Source organism: Ceratotherium simum, chromosome 36, assembly GCF_057802395.1.
Source record: "Ceratotherium simum simum isolate JZ-2026a chromosome 36, ASM5780239v1, whole genome shotgun sequence".
In the NCBI taxonomy this organism is placed as follows: Eukaryota; Metazoa; Chordata; class Mammalia; order Perissodactyla; family Rhinocerotidae; genus Ceratotherium; species Ceratotherium simum.
In genome coordinates, this window is record NC_141935.1 from 25,668,568 (window position 1) to 25,693,612 (window position 25,045).

Sequence of the window (25,045 nt, forward strand, 5' to 3'; positions counted from 1 at the left end):
TGTAAAATCGACAACCAACTGTTAATATAGTTGGGAATCTTTATTTACAAGCAACAGAAATAGAATAACTTAGACAAGGAAAAGGGAAATGGAGGAAAATCAGAGGCAGGCAGGATTCAGGGGAGCCCCAGTGCCCTCATCCTCAGGAGGGTTCCTGCAGAAAGGTCCTCTCCGAGTTTTGGCTGCAGTTCTCATATTGGCTTGCCACACTTTCCACAGGCTATCTCTTGGCAATTTGGGGCTTCTTTTGTTTTCAGGTCCGTTGGAAGCCCAATTGCCTTCTTTGTTTTCTCCCACAAAAATGCTGATTTAACTCGAGTCTTGGAGCTGTTAGTCTTTTTTTCTGCCCACTCATATTTTGGGGTTTGTTGTAGATGTTTTCCAGGATGGGAACTGATGGTTAGGTTTTGCTATCCTATTTGCTCTGTCATTTTTTTTCAATTATTTTATTGAGGTCATAATGGTTTATAACATTGTGTAATTCCAGGTGTACATTATTATTTATCCATTTCTGTATAGACTGCATCATGCTCACCACCAATAGTCTAATTTTTATCTATCACCATATATATGTGCCCCTTTACCCCTTTCGCCCTCCCCTGACCCCCTTCCCCTCTGGTAACCACTAATCTATTCTCTTTGTCCATGTATTTGTTTATCTTCCACATATGAGTGAAATCATGCGGTGTTTGTTTTTCTCTATCTGGCTTATTTCATTTAACATAATGCCTTCAAGGTCCATCCATGGTGTTGTAAATGGGATGGTTTTTGTCTTTTTTATGGCTGAGTAGTATTCCATTGTATATATATACACCACATCTTCTTTATCCATTTACAAAATATATAAAGAGCTCATGCAACTCAAGAACAAAAAAACATACAACCTCATCAAAAAATGGGCAGAGAGGCCAGCCTGGTGGCATAATGGTAAGTTTGTGCATTCCGCATTGGTGGCCCAGGGTTCATGGGTTCGGATCCTGGGTGTGGACCTGTGCACCACTTATCAAGCCGTCCTGTGGCAGGCATCCCACATATAAAGTAGAGGAAAATGGGCACGGATGTTAGCCCAGGGCCAATCTTCCTTAGCAAAAAGAGGAGGATTAGCAACAGATGTTAGCTCAGGGCTAATCTTCCTCACACACACAAAAAAATGGATCGAGGATAGGAACAGACATTTTTCAAAAGAAGATATACAGATGGTCAATAAGCACATGAAAAGATGTTCAATGTCACTAATTATTAGGGAACTGCAAATCAAAACTACAATGAGATATCACCTTACACTTGTCAGAATGGGTATAATTACCAAGACAAAAAATAACGAATGTTGGAGAGGATGTAGAGAAAAGGGAACCCTCATACACTGCTGGTGGGAGTGCAAACTGGTACAGCCACTATGGAAAACAGTATGGAGATTCCTCAAAAAATTAAAAATAGAAATACTATGTGATCCAGCTATCCCACTACTTGGTGTTTATCCAAAGAACTGGAAATCAATAATTCAGAGATCTGTGCACCCCTATGTTCATTGCAGCGTTATTCACAATAGCCAAGAGGTGGAAGCAACCCAAGTGCCCATCAACTCATGAACACCCTGTCATTTTTTCTGGCGAGATTTAAGGAGATTAAAAAATTATATTACTGCTGTCATTTCTCTGGAAATCTCTTGTTTGTTTTTAAATCTGTTCTGAATCTTGAGTTATATTTCATTTTGTTCCTGATATTTGTGACCTTTCTCTTTTTTTCCTTAAATAATCTTGCAACTTTATTGATATTAGTCTTTGTGGCTTTGTTTAGCGTCTCTGTTATATCTGTGTTTTATTTCATTTTGTATATTTGTCTTAGTGTTATATTTTCCTACCTTATGCTTTCCATGGTTTTTTATTATTTTTAAGTTGAAATTTTTGATTTGTATGTTTAGCTCACTTATTTTCAGTTTTTCTTCTTTATTTATTTTTTTTAAGATTTTATTTATTTATTTATTTTCCCCCCAAAGCCCCAGTAGATAGTTGTATGTCATAGCTGCACATCCTTCTAGTTGCTGTATGTGGGACGCGGCCTCAGCATGGCTGGAGAAGTGGTGTGTCGGTGCGCACCCAGGATCCGAACCCGGGCTGCCAGCAGCAGAGCGCACGCACTTAACCGCTAAGCCACCGGGCCGGCCCTTCTTCTTTAAACATAACATTTAAAACTATAAATGTTCCTGTATTACCTTAGCTTTATCTTATAAGTTTTCATATATTTTTCATCATTCAATCTAATATATTTTCTAATTTTCATTAGAATTCTTCTTTGATCCTTGAGTTATATAGAAGTACTTTTAGATTTCCATACATAGGAGATTTCACTGCGTTTCTTTTTGTTGCTGATTTCTCATTTAATTCCCTCGTGGCTGGAGAAAATGATTTAGGTGATATTGATTTTTTGGGATTTTGGGGATTTGCTTTGTGGTCTAGGTTGTGGGCACTTTTTGTAAATGGTTAGTGGGTGCTTGAAAAGAATACGTGAATACACATTCATATACCAGGTGCAAGGGTCGGTGTATTGCATGAATCAAGTAAATTATAGAGTTCCTTAATCTTTATCTGCTTCATCTATGAATTCCTGAAAAAGGCTTTATATCTTTTTATAGTAATAACTAGCACTTATATGGTACTTAACATATTCTAGGCACTATTTCAAGGGCCTTACTTATATTAACTTATTGTGTATTATCCATTTTTTTCCTTCTGGATCTGTTATTTGTACTGTTTACATTTTGAGACTGGGTACATTTGTTACTAGGTACCTAACACCTTGTGATTGGAGTCTTTTGTCCTTGGGTATTGAATTTTTTTTTTTTTTTTTTTTTTTTTGGTGAGGAGGATTGTCCCTGAGCTAACATCTGTGCCAATCTTCCTCTATTTTGCGTGTGGGATGCTGCCACAGCATGGCTTGGTGAGCGGTGTGTAGATAGATCCACTCCTGGAATCCGAACCATTGAACTCTGGGCTGCCGAAGTGGAGCGCACGAACTTAACCCCTGCGCCACTGGGCCAGCCCCAGCGTGTTGACCTTTTTTATCTCTAATAACATTCTTAACCTTAAGGTCTCTTTTTTTCTGGTATTGATATAGTTACACAGGCTTTTTTCTAGTTAATATTTGCCTGGTATACTCTTTTCATCCCACCTTTGTATGTCTTTTTATTTGAAGTATATCTCATAAATAGCCTATGAGTGGATTTTGTTTTTATCCAGTTTTATCGAAGAGTGGTAGTATAGTGTGATGGTTAAAAGCAAGAACTTTAGGGCCAGATTCTTGGGTTTGGGTTGTTGTCTGGAATGTTGATATATGGCAGCTACAGTTCTATACTTGGGGGTGGGAGGTGTTTTGATTTTGCTTTATTTAGACTTTTAACCTCTCCCCATGTTTTATGCTCCTTATGTCACCCTTGCTGTTCCAGAGGTGAGGCATCTGGTGTATTCAATTTCTCATTCTCTATAAGGTTCTGTTCTTACCCTTTCAGTATCACCTGCCACATGCACTTAATGGTGTGTTTTCTTAGTGTGCGCTACTCCATCTGCTTTTTAATCTCTTGAAAATGTATTGAAGTATCTCAAAAGTGGGAATAATAAGACTGCTTCCTCATAGGACTGTTTGAAGTTAAGTGTGAGTCAACAGATATAAAGAACTTTGAACAGTACCTGACACATCAGAAGTGCTTAGAAAGATTTGTTCTTATTGTGTCATAGATGTTAAGATTATAGTTTGACTTTTAATGCTCGTGGCCACCTTGAACGTATCCACAGTCCTGTCTGTTGTCATTGTTAATTTTATCATATTTATTATTTTCATTTTATAATTCAAGTTTTTCTTCATTTTGGCTTTTTTATTACTCAGGTGATTTAGAGAGACATAACTTTGGAGCATCTCAATTTGGCATGTCTAAAGTACTAATAGAATTTAATGGAATTTTAAAATCATTTCCCAGAAGGAGTATATTCATAATTATTAAACTATATGATAAGTTAAGATTTATAAAATTTTTATATTTGAAGGATATAGTATACTTTCAACTAGTTGATGGGCTGAATTCTGAATAATCATATGAAGAGATTAAAATGTCTACGAAGTGAAATTTTTTGTCTTAATGGGAATCTGTATTTAATTGAATTTATGGTAAAAAGAACATTAGTGGTGGTGATGGTTGCACAACAATGTGAATATACTTAATGCCACTGAACTGTATACTTAAAAATGGTTAAAGTGGTGAACTTTATGTTATGTATATTTTACCACAATTAAAAATAAAGAACATTGGTTATTATGTATATGTCTCACATTGAAGGTGAAAGAAGTTATTCATCATTATGAAAATCTGAATCTTAAGGGACCATACAGATGGAGTGAGCAGAGCATATTGGCGTCAATATGTTGATTTATGTTCTCTTTCTTCAACTATGTATGGTTCTCACTCATTTCCTAATGTGAAATTTATTTTTTTAACAGGAAGGAAAAGCTGATGCGATGTTCTCAATGCCGGGTCGCCAAATACTGTAGTGCTAAGTGTCAGGTAAGAATGTTTAGCTGTGTATAAGTGAAACCTTCAAGTTCTCTACTCTTAAATTTGTCCTCCATTGTGCCTGTTGGCCTATTTCTGTTTCTTCACAATCTTTGATTTATTTTAACTTGTTATTTTCCTTCAATTTAAAAATAATATATGTATGTGGTAAAAAATTATGTATATAATTTTTATATATATTATATAAATATATATATATTAAATAATATATGTATGTGGTAAGGGCCGGCTCTGTGGCTTAGCGGTTAAGTGCGCGCGCTCTGATGCTGGCGGCCCGGGTTCGGATCCCGGGCGTGCCCCGAGGCACCACTTCTCCGTCCAGCGCGAGGCCGAGTCCCACGTACAGCAACTGGAAGGATGTGAACCTATGACATACAGCTGTCTGCTGCGGCTTTGGGGGGAAAAAAATGAATAAATAAAATCTTTAAAAAAAAAAAAAATAATAATATATGTATGTGGTAAAAATTATGTATATAATTTTTTATATGTATATTATATAAATATATATATTATATAAATATAATATATATAAAAGCTATGTATATATATAAAATATATATATCATGAAAGAAAGGTAAATGTTTACTTCTCTCCATCTTCTTGTCTTCCTAACCTCAGTCCCATTTCCCAGAGATAACCACTGTTAAGTTTCTTGTGTATCTTTGCAACATTTTCTTGTGCAAACACATTCATATAGCTATATTCTTTGTTTAGAAAAACAGATATAGGTTATTCTGGCACAAATTCTTGTATACCTTGATTTTCTTTTTCGTTTGATTATCTAGAGGAACTTTATGTATCATCCCTTTTATTTCTTTATATGAATGTACCAGCATCACAAATTTCCCATTAATGAATGCTTAAATTTTTTCCAGTATTTGGGATTGCCAGTAATGCACCAAGTATCCTTTTGCGCACATTTTTGCATACTTCCACAAATTAATTGTAGGATAAATTCTTCCCAGTTGTATCGATTAGTAAAGGAATGTATGCGTTTTATTTTTTTTTAAACTCTTTTTTTTTTAATTTATTTTTCCCCCAAAGCCCCAGTAGATAGTTGTGTGTCATAGCTGCACATCCTTCTAGTTGCTGTATGTGGGATGCGGCCTCAGCATGGCCGGAGAAGCAGTGCGTCGGTGCGTGCCCGGGATCCGAACCCAGGCCGCCAGTAGTGGAGCGCGCGCACCCAACTGCTAAGCCACGGGGCTGGCCCGGAATGTATGCATTTTAAATTCTTAAAGATAATGCCAAACTGCCTTCCAAGACTTGGAGTTAATTTACAACAACTGACAGTCTATGAGAATACCACTGTTAACATCTTTGAAATTATTTAAAGGATGTATGGTTAACATTCAACATGACCTTTTCTTCTAACCTTATGATTAATCATTTAATAAAAAATGTAATTAGGCTCTAATGAATTGTGTCATAATAAAAAGTCTAATTGGAGGTTTTGTGTCTGTGTCATTTGCCTGCCACGCACCACTCATCCTTTTTGTTTCTTATTTGGAGGGGGGCGGTGCGTGCATGCACGTGCACATACCCAGAGTTCCTCCTTTTCTTCTTTTAGATTTAGGCCATGCTTATCTGAGGCATTTATGCTATCTCACTTTCTCCTTTGGAAGTAATTTCTCCAGACTTCAAATAGAGTGATCTTAACAGAATAGAAACCAAAACACAAAAAAATCAGAGGACCCAAGTTCTAATGACAGTTCTGTCATTAGCTACTTAAATTATCCCAGAAACTCTCTGGGCCTCAGTTTCCTAATCTGTACTACTAATAAGGGCTAATATTTATTATACATTTGCTATGTGCCAGGAACTATTCTTCTGCTTACTTTTACAAGTATTTTGAGAGGATTAGGTACTATTATTGTGCTCATTTGACTAATAAGGAAACTGAGGTATAGAATGGCAAGCAACCTGCCAAATATCCAATAGCTGGTAGGCTCTGGAGTTTGGGAAATGAACCCAGGCAGTCAGAATCCAGACTTTTAATTTCTCATCTAACCTTAAATTTTATTCTAGCTTTAATGTTCCAATTAGGTATAGTTTTCCATTTTCTATTGTATTGTCCCCCTTTTTTCTGCCTTTTTGTTTTGTTTTATTTTTAATGAGGGTACACTCTATCCTCTAGGAACACACTCACAAAAAAACAAAAATAGAAGGTTAGAAATACCACTTTCCTAATAAAAATAGAGAATGTGAAAAATAATTGAATTATTTTTACCTGATTTTGTAAACCAAAAATTTTGTCAAAGTTTGAAAGATACCAGATTTGTATAACATCATAAGCAATAATAATAACAGAAAGCAAAAAATGAAAACAAATTCATGCTTTTTCTACAAGATAAACTTTAGAAAGACTGTTCTATGGTGATGTTTTAGCTAGTTTATTCATGTGAAACTGTGCTACATGTTTCAGGGAGCTTCACGTTAAGAAGACTACGTATAGAACCAACAGGTTACCCTATTGCTTGACACAAATGTTCTAGATGAACTGCTTTTCTATTTTCAATGACCTAAACCTTTATTTTCTCCTGTTTTTATGAATGTTTTTTTTCCGCAATGCTACTTCTTCCTTTTGTAGTACACTCTGGGGTGTAGGGGGGACCATTATCTGATTAGAATGAGTAGAGGGAGTTTGGTGGGTGGGTATGTCATTTTGATTCATGACAGTGTGTGTATTTTTTGCCACATATATTAGCTGTTTACTGTAGCATCAATAATAATGTCATTGTCAGATATAGTGTAGAAGGTAATGGGAAAATAGCTAGTTAGATGAAAGATATCATATATAACACCAGCTAGCTCATATGCTTGCATGTGTGTGGGGGATGGGCTCTGTGTGTGAAGGTGGGGTGGGAGTCAAAGATTGGCCAGAACATATGCATTTAAACTGCTCTGTTTAGCTCAACCTTAAGGTACAGCATTAAACATTGTAGTTATTTTGGATACCTACAAAGCAGCACGAAATTAAACTGACGTACGGAACTATGAACAGTAATGAACAGGAGGCAAAAGCACTTGGAATGGAAATTGATATAGAGGATGTGAATTTGTGGCATAAAATCTATAATATGTTTACCCTAGGGGGACATAACTTTGGTTCACTAGCATAGCATTTGACATGTGGGGCCATGGCATCTGTTGTCTGTGAGAGACTATTGAGGTATTATACGGTATAATGTCCCTTGTGCCCATAAGGATGATATCAGTGTCGTTGGTTTTCACATTTCATTTTAAACATAAGCAATGCAAAGATACATTTACATTATAAAAATTAACACAATATAGAATAATACAGAGTAAAAAGTAAAGGTCTTCCCCTAGCTTCCTTCCCCCATTCCTAGTTCTATTTTCCGGAGATAATCTCTGTGTGTTTGTTTTGTAAGTGGAGGATGCACACCAAACTGTTAGTCTGTGCTTCATATGTAATATACACATATATGGATATGTTTACTGCTGTGTACAGTACTGTTTCTGATACTGACCAAAATGTTTTGTCGTCAGTGGCTTTGTATTCCTCTATATAAACCTTATTATGAGGTGCCATATAATGTAATAGAGGGGTTATATATGGGAACCAGTCTTATTTCTATATTGGCATAATCAGAACATCACAGATGACTATGAGATCAACGAGGAGGAGCAGGCTAAGTTTTCTTATAAAAAAGCATTCTCAAAATTTGCAATATTGCTAGCAAGTAAACCAATTTCAAGCAGATTCACCAATTGTTATTTCACCTCTGCTGGATTTAATTTGATTCATAATGTGTACATTTCTAACTGGATTAATTGCTGAGCAAAATAGGCAGCTGGGTACTGCATCCAATTGCAGTTTATATTCTTTTAAAGGGCACTGTATTAGCAGAGAGAGACTCTATTTTATGTTGATAATTACAGACCTCTTTAAAAATGTGAATCATGTTTTTGGGTTTACATTTTATGCTTAGCTGTAGAATGATTTGATTCATTTTTGATGAATCCCACATTAGTAAGCACTTAAGAGCCTGATTTAATAAGTTGGTTTCTGGAATATCGTACCCAAAGTGGTGATAATGAAGAGAGCCAAGCCCTTTGTTTATTTCGTAAATAGCTCTGTGCCAGGCCTTCAACTGACGGGACCTGCACTGAGTGTTCTGTAGAGAAACTGGCTTCGTATCTAATTGTAAACAAAAAAGGAATACTGTATAAAGGTTAAAATATTTGATCATATTTCCATTTTTGAGTTCTACAAACATCTGGGGCCCTGAGAATTTCTTTTCTCACTTTACATTCACCTGCTGACTGATCCCATCTACCGCCCTGACTTCAGTTGGCATCTGTATATTAATCATTCTCGAGACTCCGTCTCCAGCCTCCTTTTTCCTGAGCATATCTTACGAGACACCTCCACTTGGTTGTGGCACAGGTATCTCAAATGCCATGTATCTAAACCTGAATGTGTTTTCTTCGCCCAAACCTGCTTTCCTTCACGTTTTTCAACCTCGGTGAATAATTTCACCAACCACTCAGCAGTTTGAGTTGTCAGAGTGTCTTCCTCTCTGATTTACATCCTTTCTTGGCCCCACATCCAGTTAGTCACTATGTCCTGCTGGTTTTACCACCTACAGATCTGAATTGGTTCGCTTCTCTCTAGCTTCTCTACCACTGCTCTTGTACATGTTACCATGATCTCTCTCCTAGATTAACGGCACTCTTGCCAGCTTCTATTCTGTTTTCTACACTGGAGCCAGAGTGGTTATTTTATTCTAGATGTAAACTTGATCTGTCACTCACCAGCCTAAAACCCTGGCCCTCTTTTCCCTCAGGATGAAATTCACACTCATGGACTTTGCCACACTTTTACTTCTGGGCCTTTGGCTATATAAGTCCTTGGCCCTGGATCCAGACCTCTCCCCCAAACTACTGAACTTCTGTTTATCCTTTAGAACTCAGATGAAATGTCACTCCCTCCTTCTCTAAACCCCTGAGAGTAGTTTGTGTCCCTCCTTTATAATTCAGAAATTTAATTATCTTAATTATTGGTTTAATTGCCTGTTCTGCACATAGATGGTCAGGCTCCTTGTGTAGTGTTCACTGCTGCAGATGTAGCATAATTTGTTGAGTGTATGAATGAATACATTCATTAGTGATACTGGTTGGTTTGAGTTAGATTTTTAAAAATTACATTATCTCTAAATAATCTGTCCATAGTTATATTTATTTTTCCTTTTTTATTGAAATGTAATTGACATATAATATTGTATTAGTTTTAGGTGTATAACATAATGATTTGACATATGTATATATTGCAAAATTATTACCACAAAAGTTTAATTAACATCCATCACCACACATATTATAATTTTTTTTTCTTGTGATGAGAACTTTTAGGATCTACTCTCTTAGCAACTTTCAGATATACAAAACAGTATAGTTAACTATAGTCACCATGCTGTACATTACATCCCCAGACTTATTTATCTTATAACTGGAGGTTTGTACCATTTGACCATCTACACTCATTTCCCCTTCCCCTGCCCCGCCCCTGCCTCTGGTAAAGCCTATGTGTTCTCTGTATATGAGTTTGGTTTTTTTTAGATTCCACATATAAGTGAGACATAATATTTCTTGATTCATAAGTGTAGGCATTATCTATTGACTTCCTGCTCTAATAGATAAGGAGATTTAGCTCAACTGCATCAGCATCTACTTCCTCTCCCTCTAGTATAGTTATATCAGAATCCTCCATTCATCTAAAGTTTATGCAATAGATAGTTATTGAGTACCTACTAGCTAGTCACTGTTCTAAGTTACTCTTAGAACAACCAACAGGGGGTTGGGGTGGGTGGGCGGTTAGCAGTGAGCAAGTAAGCATTTCCTGGCTTTCATAAAGCTTGTATTGTGGAGTGGGGAGGCAGACAGTGACAAATGCCTATGATTATATGAGTGAATGTGATTTGGATGAGCATGAGCTCACCTTTGAATAGGGTGGTTATAGAAGGGCTTCCTGTAGAGATGACATTTGACCTGGGATCTAAGTGACAAAGATATCCAGCCATGGAAAGATGTGGGAACAGATTTTTTTTACATAAAAAGAACAGCAAATATAAAGATGCTGAAGTAGGAACAAGATTGGTACCTTAGAGGAATAAAAAAGAGGTGGATAGTGATGGATACATGTCACTGTACATTTTTCCAAACTCATAGAACGTAGAACACCAAGAGTGAACCCTAATGTAAACTATGGACTTTGGATGATCATGATGTGTCAGTGTCAGTTCATCATTTGTAACAAATGTACCACTCTGATGGGGATGTTGATAATAGGGGAGTCTATGCATATATGGGAACTCTCTGTACCTTCCTCTCAGTTTTGCTGTGAACTTAAACCTGCTCTAAAAAACTAAAGTCTTTAAAAAACTAAATAAATACAGGGGATAAAAAGGAGTTGGAGGTGAGGCCAGTGAGTTAAGACTTGAAGGACTTGATTATGAATTCATCTATTCATTAATTTGTTCAGCAAATATTAGTGCTGATGCCAGCACTTTTCTAGGCTCTGGCACAATATTACTGAACAAGACAGAGAAAGCCCTTGCCCTTATGGAGCTCACATTTTCTGGATGAGACAGAGAATAAACAAATAAATAAAACAATACATAATATTGTCTTATTCTTATGCCCAAAATACAGGAGGTAAGACAAAATGATAGGGTTAGGAATGATAGGGAGGCTATTTTGTGTGTGTGTGTGTGTGTGTGAGAGGAAGATTAGCCCTGAGCTAACATCTGTTGCCAATCCTCCTCTTTTTGCTGAGCAAGATTGGTCCTGGACTAACATCTGTGCCCATCTTCCTCTACTTTATATGAGGGACGCCTGCCACAGCACAGCCTGATAAGCGGTGTGTAGGTCTGCATCTGCCATCCGAACCCTTGAACCCCGGGCCACCAAAGCAGAGCACGCGAGCCTAACCACTACACCACTGGGCTGGCCCTGAGGCTATGTTTTCATATGGGTGTGTGATACATATATACATATACACATACATATATATATAAACATGTCTATATCTGTCTTCTCTCTATATATCTATAATATATAGATATTGAGAGATAGAGATATGTCTATATCTATAGAGATATATCTATTTCTATAGCTCTTCCCTCCTTCCTTCCTTCCTTCCTTCGTTCCTTCCTTCCCTCCCTCCCTCCCTCCCTTCCTTCCTTTTCTTTCCTTTCTTTCTTTACCTGACAGGAGGTGGCATTTGAGGAAAGACCTGAAAGAAGTAATCAAGACATGTGAAGCTCAGGAGAAGAGAGTTGTGGGCTGGAGACACATTAAATGTAAAAGCAGGAATGAATATGGTATATTCAAGGGAGGACAAGAAGGCCAGTATCCTGGACCAGAGTGAGCAGTTGTAGGAGATAAGATTAGAGAGATGGGGGGACCAGGGTATGAGGCCCTTGTATGCTATGGGGAAAAACATACATTTTGTTCTATGTGTGATGGGCTACTGCTGTAGGGTTTTAATAGCGGAAGCAGGATCAATATGATGATCTGGTTGAGATTTTGAAGGAACCTTTCTGGGGGGATAGGTTGTAGGAGGGCAAGGGTAGACGTGAGAAAGTAGTTAGGAGGTTATTACAGTCAGACTGGTGTACTATGTACTGTGACTGTGCACTGTCACCATACGATGGTGGCTTGGACTGGAGTAGTAGCAACAAAGAGAATTGATCAGATTTGGGATATCTTTTGAAGGAAGAACAGACTGAATTTGCTTATGGATACATTCATTCATTCAAGTTGAGAGCTCAGTATATGCTAGGCCCTGATCTAGTCAGGAGCTTTGATGGCTTGGATTAGAGTGGTGGCGGTAGGGGTGGTAAGAAATGATTGGATTTGAGACATACTTGGAAGGTGTGGCTGAAAGAGTTTGCTAATAGATTGAATGTAAGAGATGAGGCAAAAAGAATAGTCAGAGATGACTTAAGTTTCTGGCCTGAGCAACTTTGGATGAATCGTGGTGCATTTAGTGACTAATAGAAATCTGAGGGAAGATCAGATTCTGAGAGGAGAATTCTAATTTACAAATTTTGAGTTTGTGCCTATGAAACATACACGTGGAGCTGTTGAAAGGCAACTGGATATACTTGTGCGGAGCTCAGAGGACGGGCTGGGACTGTACAAAAAGACTTAAGGAGAATGAACGTGGGGTGGGGAGAGAAGAGAGAAGAATCAAGAGTGACTACTTGGTTTTTTGCTTTAGCAACTGGGTAGATGATTCTATTTACTGACATGGGGAAGACCATGTAAGAGACCCAGTTTTAGATGGGAAAAATCTGCCTTGGCCATGTTAGATTTGCGATAACTATTATACATCTATTAAACTGAATTTCTCCTTGTGTCTGTAACTTTGAAACAACATGTGCAAGCCTCCGTCTGTGTTTTATCAGTTATAGATAAAATCTCATCATTCTCTACTTTTTAAGTTGAAGACATTAGTATTCCCACTCCTTCCTTAATCTCTTATCACTCTACCTCCCATAATTTGTCAGCTGTACATTTACTTTTATGTTGTCAAGGTTAGTGATATTTACATTCTATTCTAAAACACAAAATTAAGAACTGCCTATTAATTGATTCTAAAAGTTCAAAATCAGCAGTCGTCATAAGTGATTTTTAAAATATTGCTCTATAGATTCAGATTCACTGCAGTCTCATCCAAAGTCTCAGAGATTGAGAAGCTAACTGAAATTTATATGGAAATGCAAAAGACAAACAGAGTCCTTTATGTAAAAGAAGAACCAAGTTGGAGGACTTAGACCTCCTGATGTACAGACTTACTCTGAGGTTACAGTAATGAAGACAGTGTAGTGCTGGTGTTAAGATAACCAATTAGAGCAATGAATAGAGTCCAGAAATAGGCCCTGTTCTGTGTTCTTTTATGTGATAGGTATGGCCACAAGGGGGGACGTAGGAGAGGCTCAGGAAAACAGTTTATTATACTCATAGGTTCTAGAACCAGGAGGCCTGGCGTGGGGAAGCCTCAGGGTCATCAGGAGGTAGAAAGCAGGAGCAAGGCGAAAGCTGAGGCTAGAGTTTTTATTGGGTTTTCTGTGGGAAAGGCAAGCGAGGGCAGGGGAAGCAGTTTAGGACTGGCTGGTTTGAATAATTCCAGAGGGCTTGTGCTATAGAGGTGATCTCTAGTACCTGGCTCTAGGACATTTAAGGCAGAAGAATATTGCCTCCTGGGGTGTTTGGGCCAGATAGTGTGGGTAGGGCTCTGGAGTGGTTAGTTTGCATATCAAAGGCATACTCCCTCCTGAGCCCTTTGTCTAAGAATTGGCTAGCCCGGGATGGGCAGTCTCTCTGAAGCTAGAAGGGTTTCTAAGGTGTCAAAACATCATAATATATAGTATATAAAAGATATAAACAATATAAGCTCACACATATATGGCTAGTTGATTTTCAGCAAAGGTGCCAAGGCAATTTAATGGTGAAAGGATAGTCTTCAACAAATTGTGATGGATGTGCACAGGGATAAGAAATGATATAAATTCCAAAACAAAAAAATCTCATAATGGATTATAGGCTTAAACTTAAAAACTAAGCTTATAAAACTTTTAGAAGAAAACTTAAGGAGAAAATCTTTGGACCTGGGGTAGGTAAAGTTTCTTAGGCAGGATACAGAAAGCACTAATCATACAAGATATATTGATTAATTGGACTTCATAAAAATTGAACCTTCTCTTTGAAGGACATCATTAAGAAAATGTAGGGTCTGGCCCGGCAGTGTAGCAGTTAAGTTCTCGTGCTCTGCTTTGGCCACCTGGGGTTTGCAGGTTTGGATCCCGGGCTCGGACCTACGCACTGCTTATCAAACCATGCTGTGGCAGGCATCCCACATATAAAGTAGGGGAAGATGGGCATGGATGTTAGCCCAGGGCCAATCTTCTTCAGCAAAAAGAGGAAGATTGGCGTCGGATGTTAGCTCAGGGCTGATCTTCCTCACACACACAAAAAAAGAAAATGTATAGGCAGACTGCATTCTGGGAGAAAATATTTGCAATACATATATATCTGACCAAAGAGTTGTATCCAGAATTTATAAAAAATGTTTAAAATTCAATAGTAAGATAACCCTGTAAAGTAGACAAAAGATTTGCATAGATACTTCAATAAGGTTTATGGTAAAAGATGCTTAACATCATTAGTCATCAGAGAAATGAAAATTAAAGCCACAATGAGATACCATTGCATACCCATTAGAAAGGCTCAAATGAAAAAGACTGATCCTGCCAAGTGCTGATAAGGATATGGAGCAACTGGAACCCCATACACTGCTGGTGAGAATATAAAATGGTACAACTCCTTTGGAAAAGTTTGGTAGTTTCTAATAATGTTAAATGTACACTTACCAAGTGATTCAGCACTTCTACTCCTAGGTAGAGTATATATGTGTACACACACACACAATATACTATTACATACTTGGCCATAAAAAGGAACAAGGTACTGATACAGGCATCAACGTGTGTGAATCTCAGAAATATGATAGTGAGGGAATAAAACCAGATGGAAAGTAGTAGTGCTGTTCTAGAACAGGCAAAAGTAATCTATAATGATAGAGACCAGATCACTGGTTGCCAGGGAAGGAGGGCTTGAACGTTAAGGGGCACAAAGGAACTTTTGGGAGTAATGACATATTCTATGTCTTAATTTTGGTGTTGGTTACAAGGATATATATATATATATATATATATTTGTCAAAACTCACCAAACTATACTCTTAAAATGAGTACAGTATATTGTACTGTAAATTCTTTCTCAATAAATTGTTTAAAAAATATTGCTCACTGCAGAGCCATTAAGTGTGCATAGATCACATTTCTTTCTCTGTAATAAAGTGATCACAACCTTTAAGGTACTCAAAGAATGAGACTGCAGTTTGAGGAAACCATTGTGGGAGGGTAAGAGTGGGGACAGAAAGACCAAATAGAAGGCTAAAGCAATAGTCTGGATCAGAGATATTTTTTGGCATCAAATTCAACTAGATTCTCAATTTTAACACTCCACTGCTTATTCAAAGTCATGCCAATAGTAAGGAGGTGTTTTGAGACTCTTTTGGTATACAGACTTTTAGTTAATTCTTTTTTTCAGCCACTTTTAAATCCCATTCTCAGTTGACGTTAGTCTTTGATTCTAGATCCTTGTTGCAGTTCTGCTTGGCAGGTTGGCTCCCCTCTTGGAAAAGATTTTGAAGGTAACTGCCCTTTGTGGTAGCCTCTCCTGCCCTGTTTTTGCAGCCTGTCCTCTTACTCCCACTTTCTGACTTACAGAAATGAGGTTAAACTTCACATTCTTGATGGCCCTTCTAATTCATTTTGGGAATTAAAAATTAATAATTTCTTGTGTTAGGGAGATAAAATGCCTGTGCCACATTCACCTTGTTCAACTAGACCCCAGCATTGACATTTTGATTAATCTAGCACGGAAATTTCTTTCAAAGAAGATTGGAAGTCCGTAGAGGTGAATGATTGATTTTGCCCTTCCAGCTAAAATATATCAATTAGGACATTCCATCTTGATATGATCTCTCACAGATCAGGGGTTGGCAAACTTTTCTGTAAAGGGCTGGATAATAAATATTTTAGGCTTTGTGGGCTGTAGGATTTCTATCGTAATTACTCAATTCTGTAGTCATAGTATGACATGGGTGAGTGTAAACTAATGAGTGTGGCTATGTTTCCATAAAACTTTACACAAACGGGTAGCAGAATGGATTTGACCTGAATGCTACGCTAGATGATGATTGATTTACTTTGGGGCACTAATGTTATTATTGCCTCAGATTATATGGTTCCTCAATTCACCAGGAGACTGTAATTCCCATTTTCCTAAGAAGTAATAATTTATTCTTGTTTCTTTTCTTCTGTCAACCTCATGCCCTATGACCATCCTCCTGCCTCACTCCTTCTTTCTATTTGTCCCTATCTGTCTAATTTGATTAAGGCTGGTTGGAATGCACTCTTGTTCTCCATTTGATACGGCATTCAGTAAGCGGCATTCAGTAAGCTTTTAAAGTGATAAGTCTAACGTTTATCACTGGGTCTCTGGCACGCTCGAAGGATATTTTATGCAAGATTTTAATCAATACCTGTCAGTCAACTGTAGCTCTTAGACAACCTGCTTAGCCTTCCAGGTTTTTTCACCCCAGATTCCAGCTTTTCAGATCTTCATGCATCTGTCATCTTGTAATTGAATATTGCCCTACATTTGAGGCATGAAGGAGGAGGTGGTATTTATTACTGTTAAGCAATCTGCAAGTGAATGGAAAACTGTTGGGTCTGTTTTCTTTCCTGCAAGTTGCATGGAACTCAACTATCCTAAGTTTTGCCTCTAGGAAACCTCTGAATGACTGTGAGTGGAGGGAGTTATGAATATGTGGTAAAAAAATTGTCATGCCAATATTTCACATAGAAAATGTTCAATTAATAGTAGTTATTAATCACAAATAAAATTGTTGAATAAGCTGGCTTAAAAGAATTCATTTTCTTTTCTACATATTTCTAAGCCAATTTTTTCATCCTTGGTGACCTCAAATCTGAGGAAAATACTGTTCCAAATTTTCAGTTCTATGTAAATGTAACAGGGGCAGATTTCAAACCTATTCTGACATAATTCAGTTATTTGTTAGGAATGGATATCGCAGAATCATAGGTTTTATCATTGAAAGGCTGCCTTAGAGATCACTGAATTCATTCGTTTTGTAGAATAAATGTCTTGGGAGCCCAGGTCATGAATTAGATGTATTTTACCCAAACTGGGCTCAATATGTGTTGACCCTTCCCGTACTCCATCCCACACCATAATAAGCTGCCATAAAATGAGTATTTACTCCAACCAAAATCCAATGTTTACCAGTATTTAAATGAGTTATTGAGCTGTAGTGACTTTGTGTCCAAGGAGGGGAAGGAAACATTATGATAATAGTGCAAAGGTTATTTTGTCTAAGAAAGAAGAAATAAATTGATTTTCTTTTTCTATTGTAACATCTCATCAGTCTTCTCCTTTTATAATCAAGCAACCAAGACTATCTCAGACTGGTCAAAGAAAGAATTGTTAGGGGTTTTGCTGTTTTTTCTTATTTTTGGATGGTCTTAATTTCAAATAATCAATGATAAATATATAGTAAATTATATCTCCTAAATGGTACTGGTTTTAGAATAAATCATCAGATATCTATTGAACACCTGTTACATGCAAGGTGCACCTAATGGGTAGTACACTTATTGAAGAAAACCAGACATAACAAAGCTAAGCTGATGAGAGTTTACTGAATGAGTCTTTGCACTGCAAAAGATTTCATTGGTATTACAAAAGAATTCATTGGAGTGTTTTTTAAAATTAAAAAATTAATACATTAAACCATTCTTTGAGTTACAACCAGATTTTCCAAAATAAACATTAAAAAGTTGTGTTTGTTAAACAGTAATTTTGCTTTCTCTAGCATATAAAGATACTTCTCCCCAAATCACAGTTACTAGACATAAGAAAGATAATTACATTTGTTTTTATTTATAAATATAATCCGTGCTCTTTGTAGAAAATTCAGATATTATTGGAAAGGTAAAAGGAGAAAGACAAAAATAGCTTTTTCTTTTAGGAAAAGCTGGAAAATTTATTACCAATTTTTCAATATTTTAAGCAAATCTACTATGAGCATTCTTAAACTTATTTCTCTACATAATTTAAATTTGTTAGGATTAATTACGTTATGAATATTTCTGTGCCAACAGTATGCACATTAAAAATTTTTTGGTTACAATTCTACAAACAAGGCTAGAGTCCCCAGTGTTCTGTACCGTAGACACCTCTAAATACAGTCATGCGCTGCATAATGATGTTTTGGTCAACTACGGACTGCATATATGACAGTGGTCCCGTAAGATTAGTACCATATAGCCTAAGTGTGTAGTAGGCTGTAACATCTAGGTTCGTGTAAGTACACTCTGTGATGTTTGCACAAGGACGAAATCGCCTAACAACTCGGTTCTCAGAACATATCCCCCTTGTTAAGTGACAGATGGCTGTACAGAGCGTAATACCTTCTTTCCACAAAATGGAAGGAGTTGGCAAGCATCTCTTTGCTGACTTTGAGCAGATAAGAAGTGACAAAGATCATCCAAACCTCACTGATATGAGGAAAATATTTTCAGAACAAAAAAATTGTAGCAATCATCATTGCTCTAAAGAAAGGCTAGAAGCCTGCCTGACAACCATGAGCAAACACGTGGATATCTTCCAGGAATGGATTTCCAAAATCTGATCACATCCTTTTAATGATCTAATTATCAAACTCAGCAATGTTGACAAAACAAAAGCCGACTCAACTACTGCTGATGACTCTTATTCAAAACTACATTTACTTCCTCTATCAAATCAGAATGACTTAAGGTAGAAGTACACTAACTTAGGAGCCAGAGGAACACAGTGATTTCCACCTCCTTGCTTAGACAGTTACACACACACACAGCAACCATGACCAGGCCTTGCTGACTTGTCACTGGCTTTGCTGGGCTCTCCTTGTGTGTTCTCATATATGTGGGCAGCTTTACAAATTGGCTCAAAAATACCTTAGCCTGTCAAAAATAATTCCCTATCGAGAGAATGGGCCTGCCCTGCCTACATTTATTTGCTACTGTCATAGCAACAGTCCTTCAGATATCATCAGGCTTTGGTAGTTTGAAGAAACACATTGATAATGCACTAATGTGAAGGCGTAAAAGCATAATGCAAGTGACAATGCAACAATGTAAAGGAGTAAAAGCATCCAGTGATGGAATTACTGCAATTTACTTTGCAAGGTGCTAGGAAAATGGTTCCACCCGGCAAGTTACTTAAGTCTGTCCGCACAGTCACCTAGCTCCAGGAAAGTAGCATAGGATGGGGCCTGCAGAGTTCTCAAATGCCAGATTTTAAAACCTTGATTTTATACAATAGGCAGTAGGGAATCAACAGACAGTTTTAAGCAGGGGATTCAAACGATCACATCTGTTTTTTACAAAAATGTCTATCTAGTGGCAGTCTATAAAAATGGGTTGAGATCCAGGGAAAGAATAAGAGGCAGAGAGATTAGTTAGAGCCACTTTAGCAAGATAAAAAGGGCCAGAATTAAGTCAGTGGCCAGAAGTGTAAAAAGAAAAGGACAAAGAGAGATTTCAGAAGCAGCATAAACAGGGCACATAGGAGGAAAGAGACAGGGAAGAATCAGAGGCACCCCTGAGGGTCCTGGCATGGCTGACTCAGGAGACTGTGATGCCGAGAGAAAAGATAGAAAACGTGGAGAAGCAGCACATCCTGTTGAGGAAAAGAGAGAGTTTAAGTATTGTTCCTGATGAATCTGAGGTTCAAACAGATTGTGCACGTGAAGATTTTTATTAATAAGTAGAAAATATGGGATTGGAGATCAGAAGAAAGGGCAAGGCTGGAGATGAGGCTTTGGTGTTCTCCGCCACAGGCAGGCAATCGAGCCACGGCAGTGGAGTACCGTCGCTCCACAGGTAACAAGAGAGGCAGCAAGCGGTGGCTTTTTAGAAAACGGTAAGAAAGGCAGAAGGAGAATCAGGGGCAGGTCATGCCACAGAAGCCAATTGAAAGATTTCTAGAGGCTGGACAATCTCACACCTGAAGATCTGCATAGTCGAGGTTTAAGTGGGTACTGCTCTCTGGAATCCTGGAGAAATGGAGAACAGGAAAACCCACAGTCAGCTACTGTTACAAAAGACTTCTGAGGCACCAAAACAACATACTTGACCAACTTCTGCTCTAAACCTGAAACACCAAGAGCCCCTGAAAGGCTGTGAAGGACGAAACAGGCCCCAGGTCACCAATGAGTAAGTTAACATTTCTAAGAACATACCCCGATGTCAAACGGCGCATGACTGTACTGTTAGTTTCATTCATCCTTGCCAAACTCATCATGGGTCACCTATGTTATCTTGTTTCTGTTAGCATTTCTTTTACACTGGTGTGGTTTGTATTTTTTTGTTTATTGATTTTTCTTTTTTAGCATAAATTTCCTATTCCTATCCTTTACCTTTTTTTTCTTTTTGTTTTGAAATATTCATCCTTTTCTTAGTTATTTGTAATATCTCCTTGGATATTGGAGACATTTAACACCGTCTATATTTGTGTTTTAGATTTTGTTTTTCTGGTTTGTCCTTTATCTTTCAAACTTGTTTGTGGTATTAGTTTTTCTTCCCCAGAAGTACAAAAGTTATTTATTTTTATGTAGTTTAACATGTACATCTTTTCCTTTATGGTTTCTGATTTTTATGTCCTGCTTAGAAATACTTTCCTCATTTCAATATTATAAAATGTTCATTCCTATAGGGAGATAGTTCAGTGATAGTTATAGACTAGTATTTTGTTGTTTCATCTATTTAATATACATAATGAACTCCTTTGTAATTTGGTATAGCTTAGTGGTTTTTCAACCTTAGCTACACATAGAATCCCACCCAGTGATTAAAAACCCTTCAGACACCTGATCCTATCTCATCAGTACTGTCAGAATCTCTGGTGTAGGTCCCAGGCTGTGTATTTAAGATACATATATTTATGTATGTCTGTAGTATGCATAACTGTGTAGCATTGTTTTGGATCTGGGGTTTTCAGCTCTCTCAGACCCAACTCTGACTTTCTATGAATATTTTTGTTGTCTTCTCTACTGTCTTGAAATGAAATTCCGTAGGTAATACAATCTACCTAATTACATGTTTTCAAAATTCAGTATCAATATAATGACATCTGGACTATAAAGGATAAAGAAAATTAAAACAACTTAGAATAAAATAATATGTGTTTTAGTATGGAAATGCTCAGGTGTGACTAGAGTAGAAGACATAATTAACAAGTCATATACTTGCACCTTTACAGTCACTGTGAGAAAAAGGAAGTACAAAATGCAGTTCAGAAGATGTGTTGTGTTGGTATCTCCAATACGGTCATGTATTGCTTAATGACGGGATACGTTCTGAGAAATGAGTTATTAGGTGATTTCATCATTGTGTGAACATCATAGAGTGCACTTACACAAACCTAGATGGTATAGGCTACTGTGGACCTACGCTATATGGTACTAATCTTATGGGACCACTGTCATGTATGTGGTCCGTTGTTGACTGAAATGTTGTTATGCGGCATGTGACTCTATTACAAGTGGTGTTGTCTTCAGTGATATGATTTTATGAAATATTTTGAATAACTTTAGCTAAAGGTCTTAAAATACAGTCTTCCTTTGGTTTACCTAGAAAATTCAGTGCCATTAAGACTATGTAAAAGCAAGCTCTTTGTTTTTATATCTAAAAGGAGGTTTAGTTGTAGGCTCAGATAATTGTAAACAAATCTGTCACCTTCATGGAATGCCTGGTGGGACATTTAAAAGTCATTAGATTTGGAAAAATTCTTCATCATACGGAACTGTCCTACACAGGGTGTCCGGCATCTCTGGTTCCTGGCCACTAAGTGCCCATGGTACTCTCCAAGCATTGTGACAAACAGAAATACTCCCATAAATTTCCCAAACAACCCTCAGCATTGGGATTACTCCTGTGAGAACCCCTGGTTTCGTTAATTAGTTTATGTTCTGAATCATTATAAATACTGAAAAACATATGGAAATATATAGATTCTGAAGTCGTTTTTTGAGTCATGCGTGTACTGATACATGGAATTGAGTCATAGATGTCTTCATTTCCTTTTTTTCCCATCTAAAACTCTTGTCTCCCATCGTCTTTGTTTCTTAATGCAATATTTTAATTTCCTCTGTCTCCTAGACTAATTTGTGCTTATTGTACGTCATTGTTAATTCTCAACTGTGAGAACAGAAAACATTATAACCAGGATTGTGAATAAAAGCTTAATTACATCCTGTATTTACAGTAATGGAAGAAAATAGGAAAAAGTAAATCAAGAAGATTGTCTCTGAGAAACTGGCAGATATGTAATGTGCCATTGAGGTCTAGAGCAAGGTTAATGTTTGTAGAGTGAAGATAATGTCTAATGTTTTCGTATGATTGTGAGGTTTTGCTTCCAAGTCCAATACAGTTGCTTAAAAGATTTCTTTGTAAGCCTTTTCTGTGGTGTGCTTCTATTAGTAAGCCTTATGGTAAGATGTTATGGGTGAAGCTAAACAATAAATCCTAACAATCTTTTAAAACATGGTTTTTTGTGGGTTTTTTTTTTTTTTGCTTTATTATTATTATTTTTTTTGGTGAGGAAGATTAGCCCTGAGCTAACATCTGCTGCCAATCCTCCTCTTTTTGCTGGGGAAGATTGGCCCTGAGCTAAAAACTTTGCCCATCTGCCTCTATTTTTTATGTGTGGGACATCTGCCACAGCATGGCTTGATAAGCGGTGCATAGGTCCGCGCACGGGATCCGAACCTGCGAACCCTGGGCTGCTGAAGCAGAGCACACGAACTTAACCACTGCACCACCGGGCTGGCCCCTAAAACATGATTTTTAGTATCATGGTAAGAAATAGAGTAGGCTGTAAAGTTGACATATTATAGATTAGTTTCGAGTGGCATAATTGCTTTCTATATTTATACCTAAATGATCTGATTTGGCTTTTAGATGAAAAGAATGAACATCTTTTTGCTGAAGCAAATGGGAAGATAAATATGTTGTCCAATGTGTTCGTGCAAAGATCTAGGAGTGGCCATAAAAAACATATTGTCTAGCTTTTAATTACTGTTGAGAAATAAGAGCTCAATATTAGTTATGTTAAAGACATGAGGTCATTTTTGAGAAGAAGTCTCCAAAATTTGCATGTTTAATTCTAAATAATGTCATCTAAAAAATCAGTTGTTTTGCTGTAGCCTCACTCTCATAACCTGCCAGGAGGCTGAGCTCTTCAGACTGGTTTTAACAAAGGAGTATGGATGATCTCTTGTAGTTGAGACAAGCATTGATTAAAAGCTGCTCTTAAGATCTTTTGGTCCAAATTCTCTCTCCCTTATTTTACTAGGTGCAGTCCTTTTTCAGCTGGACAACAGACTCAGGCGCTGAGCAGAGCCAAGGTGCTTTCTCAGAGACTCGTTGGCGCTGTGTGGTTCATTCCTGCCCACACAGCCTGTCCGTTGAGCATATCTATCAGGCTTCTTGACTTTTAACACCAAATGAAAACTCTTCCACCAAAGTTATGATTCTGCTTTCAATCAGTAATCAAAAATATCAACACTCTAGTTTCCAGTCAGTGCGAATGATTATAAATTTGTCTGCGTAACCCACTGTCATTCAAAGACCAGATGAAGGAAGGAAAGTATGTAGATACATCTGAGTCAGTATATAGCAACCTCACTTCCCAAAGATGGCAATAACAATCATGAGAAATTCTGTTAAATAATTTATAAAAGGTTCTTTAACGCAGAGCTTGTTAGGACTTTTCATAACCTAAAATATTTGAAATCTCTAAGCAAGATCTACATTAGGTAGTGTTTTTCAAACTTATTTGACGATGGAACTATATATTTTTTTTAGGCGTCTTACACACGGTCCTTGCTAATTGCAAGTTCAACCAGCCCCCAGAACGATAGAAACATTTTCTTTCACTGTGTTATATTTTAGTGTTATGCCTTTTGGTGAATAGTGACATTACAAGTAACTCTATGAAAAGCCATTATAGTTGTACACTGTTGTTGAAGACATTGTCCAATATGTTGATTAGTATTCTTGGAATAAATTCCTCCTGTGATTTAATACTTGGTAAAGCGATGTTTTTCTTTTCTGTCATATGAGAATTATATAAGTCATTATGCTTTCTTTTTTGCCTCACCTGTAAGGCAACTCAAATAAATGTAATGCACAAACACGATAATTATTTAGCTCTCATGTTTAGCATACTAAGAATTTTTACTCTCCCCTTTTGTATTTATGTAGCTTGGTAGTTAGATCCCAGCTCTTGAGCCTTACTTTCTTCATCTTTAATATAGGGATGATATCTACCATTCAGATTACTGTAAAAATCAAATGAAATGTCCTTTGTTAATTGCTTAAGCCATATGTCAGACACACTGTAGAATGCTAAGTAAATGCTAGAGGACTTTTTTCCCTATAATTATAACATTTTCTGTTTCTAATTTTACAACTTTATTTCATGCATATCTTTACTTTGAAGCAGTTCAGTCTTGTTTAGAAGTGAGTAAAGTATATATATTAAAGAAAAAAAAATTACAAACATCGTGTTAAGAGCGTAGCCATAGTGGATGCGAAGGAATGAAGTGAGGCAGCTGTGAGTAGAGTTCATGAAAGTAGTGGTGTACCCCTTGTAAACAGTGTCTCCCAGATTTGGGTTACTAGGCAATAGCTGCAGACAGACCGAGCTGTCACCCAACAACTGGACACAGGCGGTCTTTCTGATCAAAATGCTGGCTTGAACTTGAATCTGAGTCTCAGTTTCAAAGTAGCTGCAGCTCTTTTGAAATTTTTGGTT

General features: G+C 37.2%; 1 protein-coding gene across 5 annotated transcripts in view; it reads left to right on the top strand.

Moving 5' to 3' along the window:
- SMYD3 (SET and MYND domain containing 3) overlaps positions 1-25,045 on the top strand; it is a 736,966-nt gene that overhangs the window by 163,357 nt on the left and 548,564 nt on the right. For all 5 annotated transcript variants that reach the window (XM_087424455.1, XM_087424454.1, XM_087424456.1 and 2 more), the window contains exon 2: positions 4,489-4,552. In XM_087424455.1, coding sequence (XP_087280581.1) covers positions 4,489-4,552 — 64 coding nt within the window. The remainder of the gene's footprint in view (positions 1-4,488; positions 4,553-25,045) is intronic.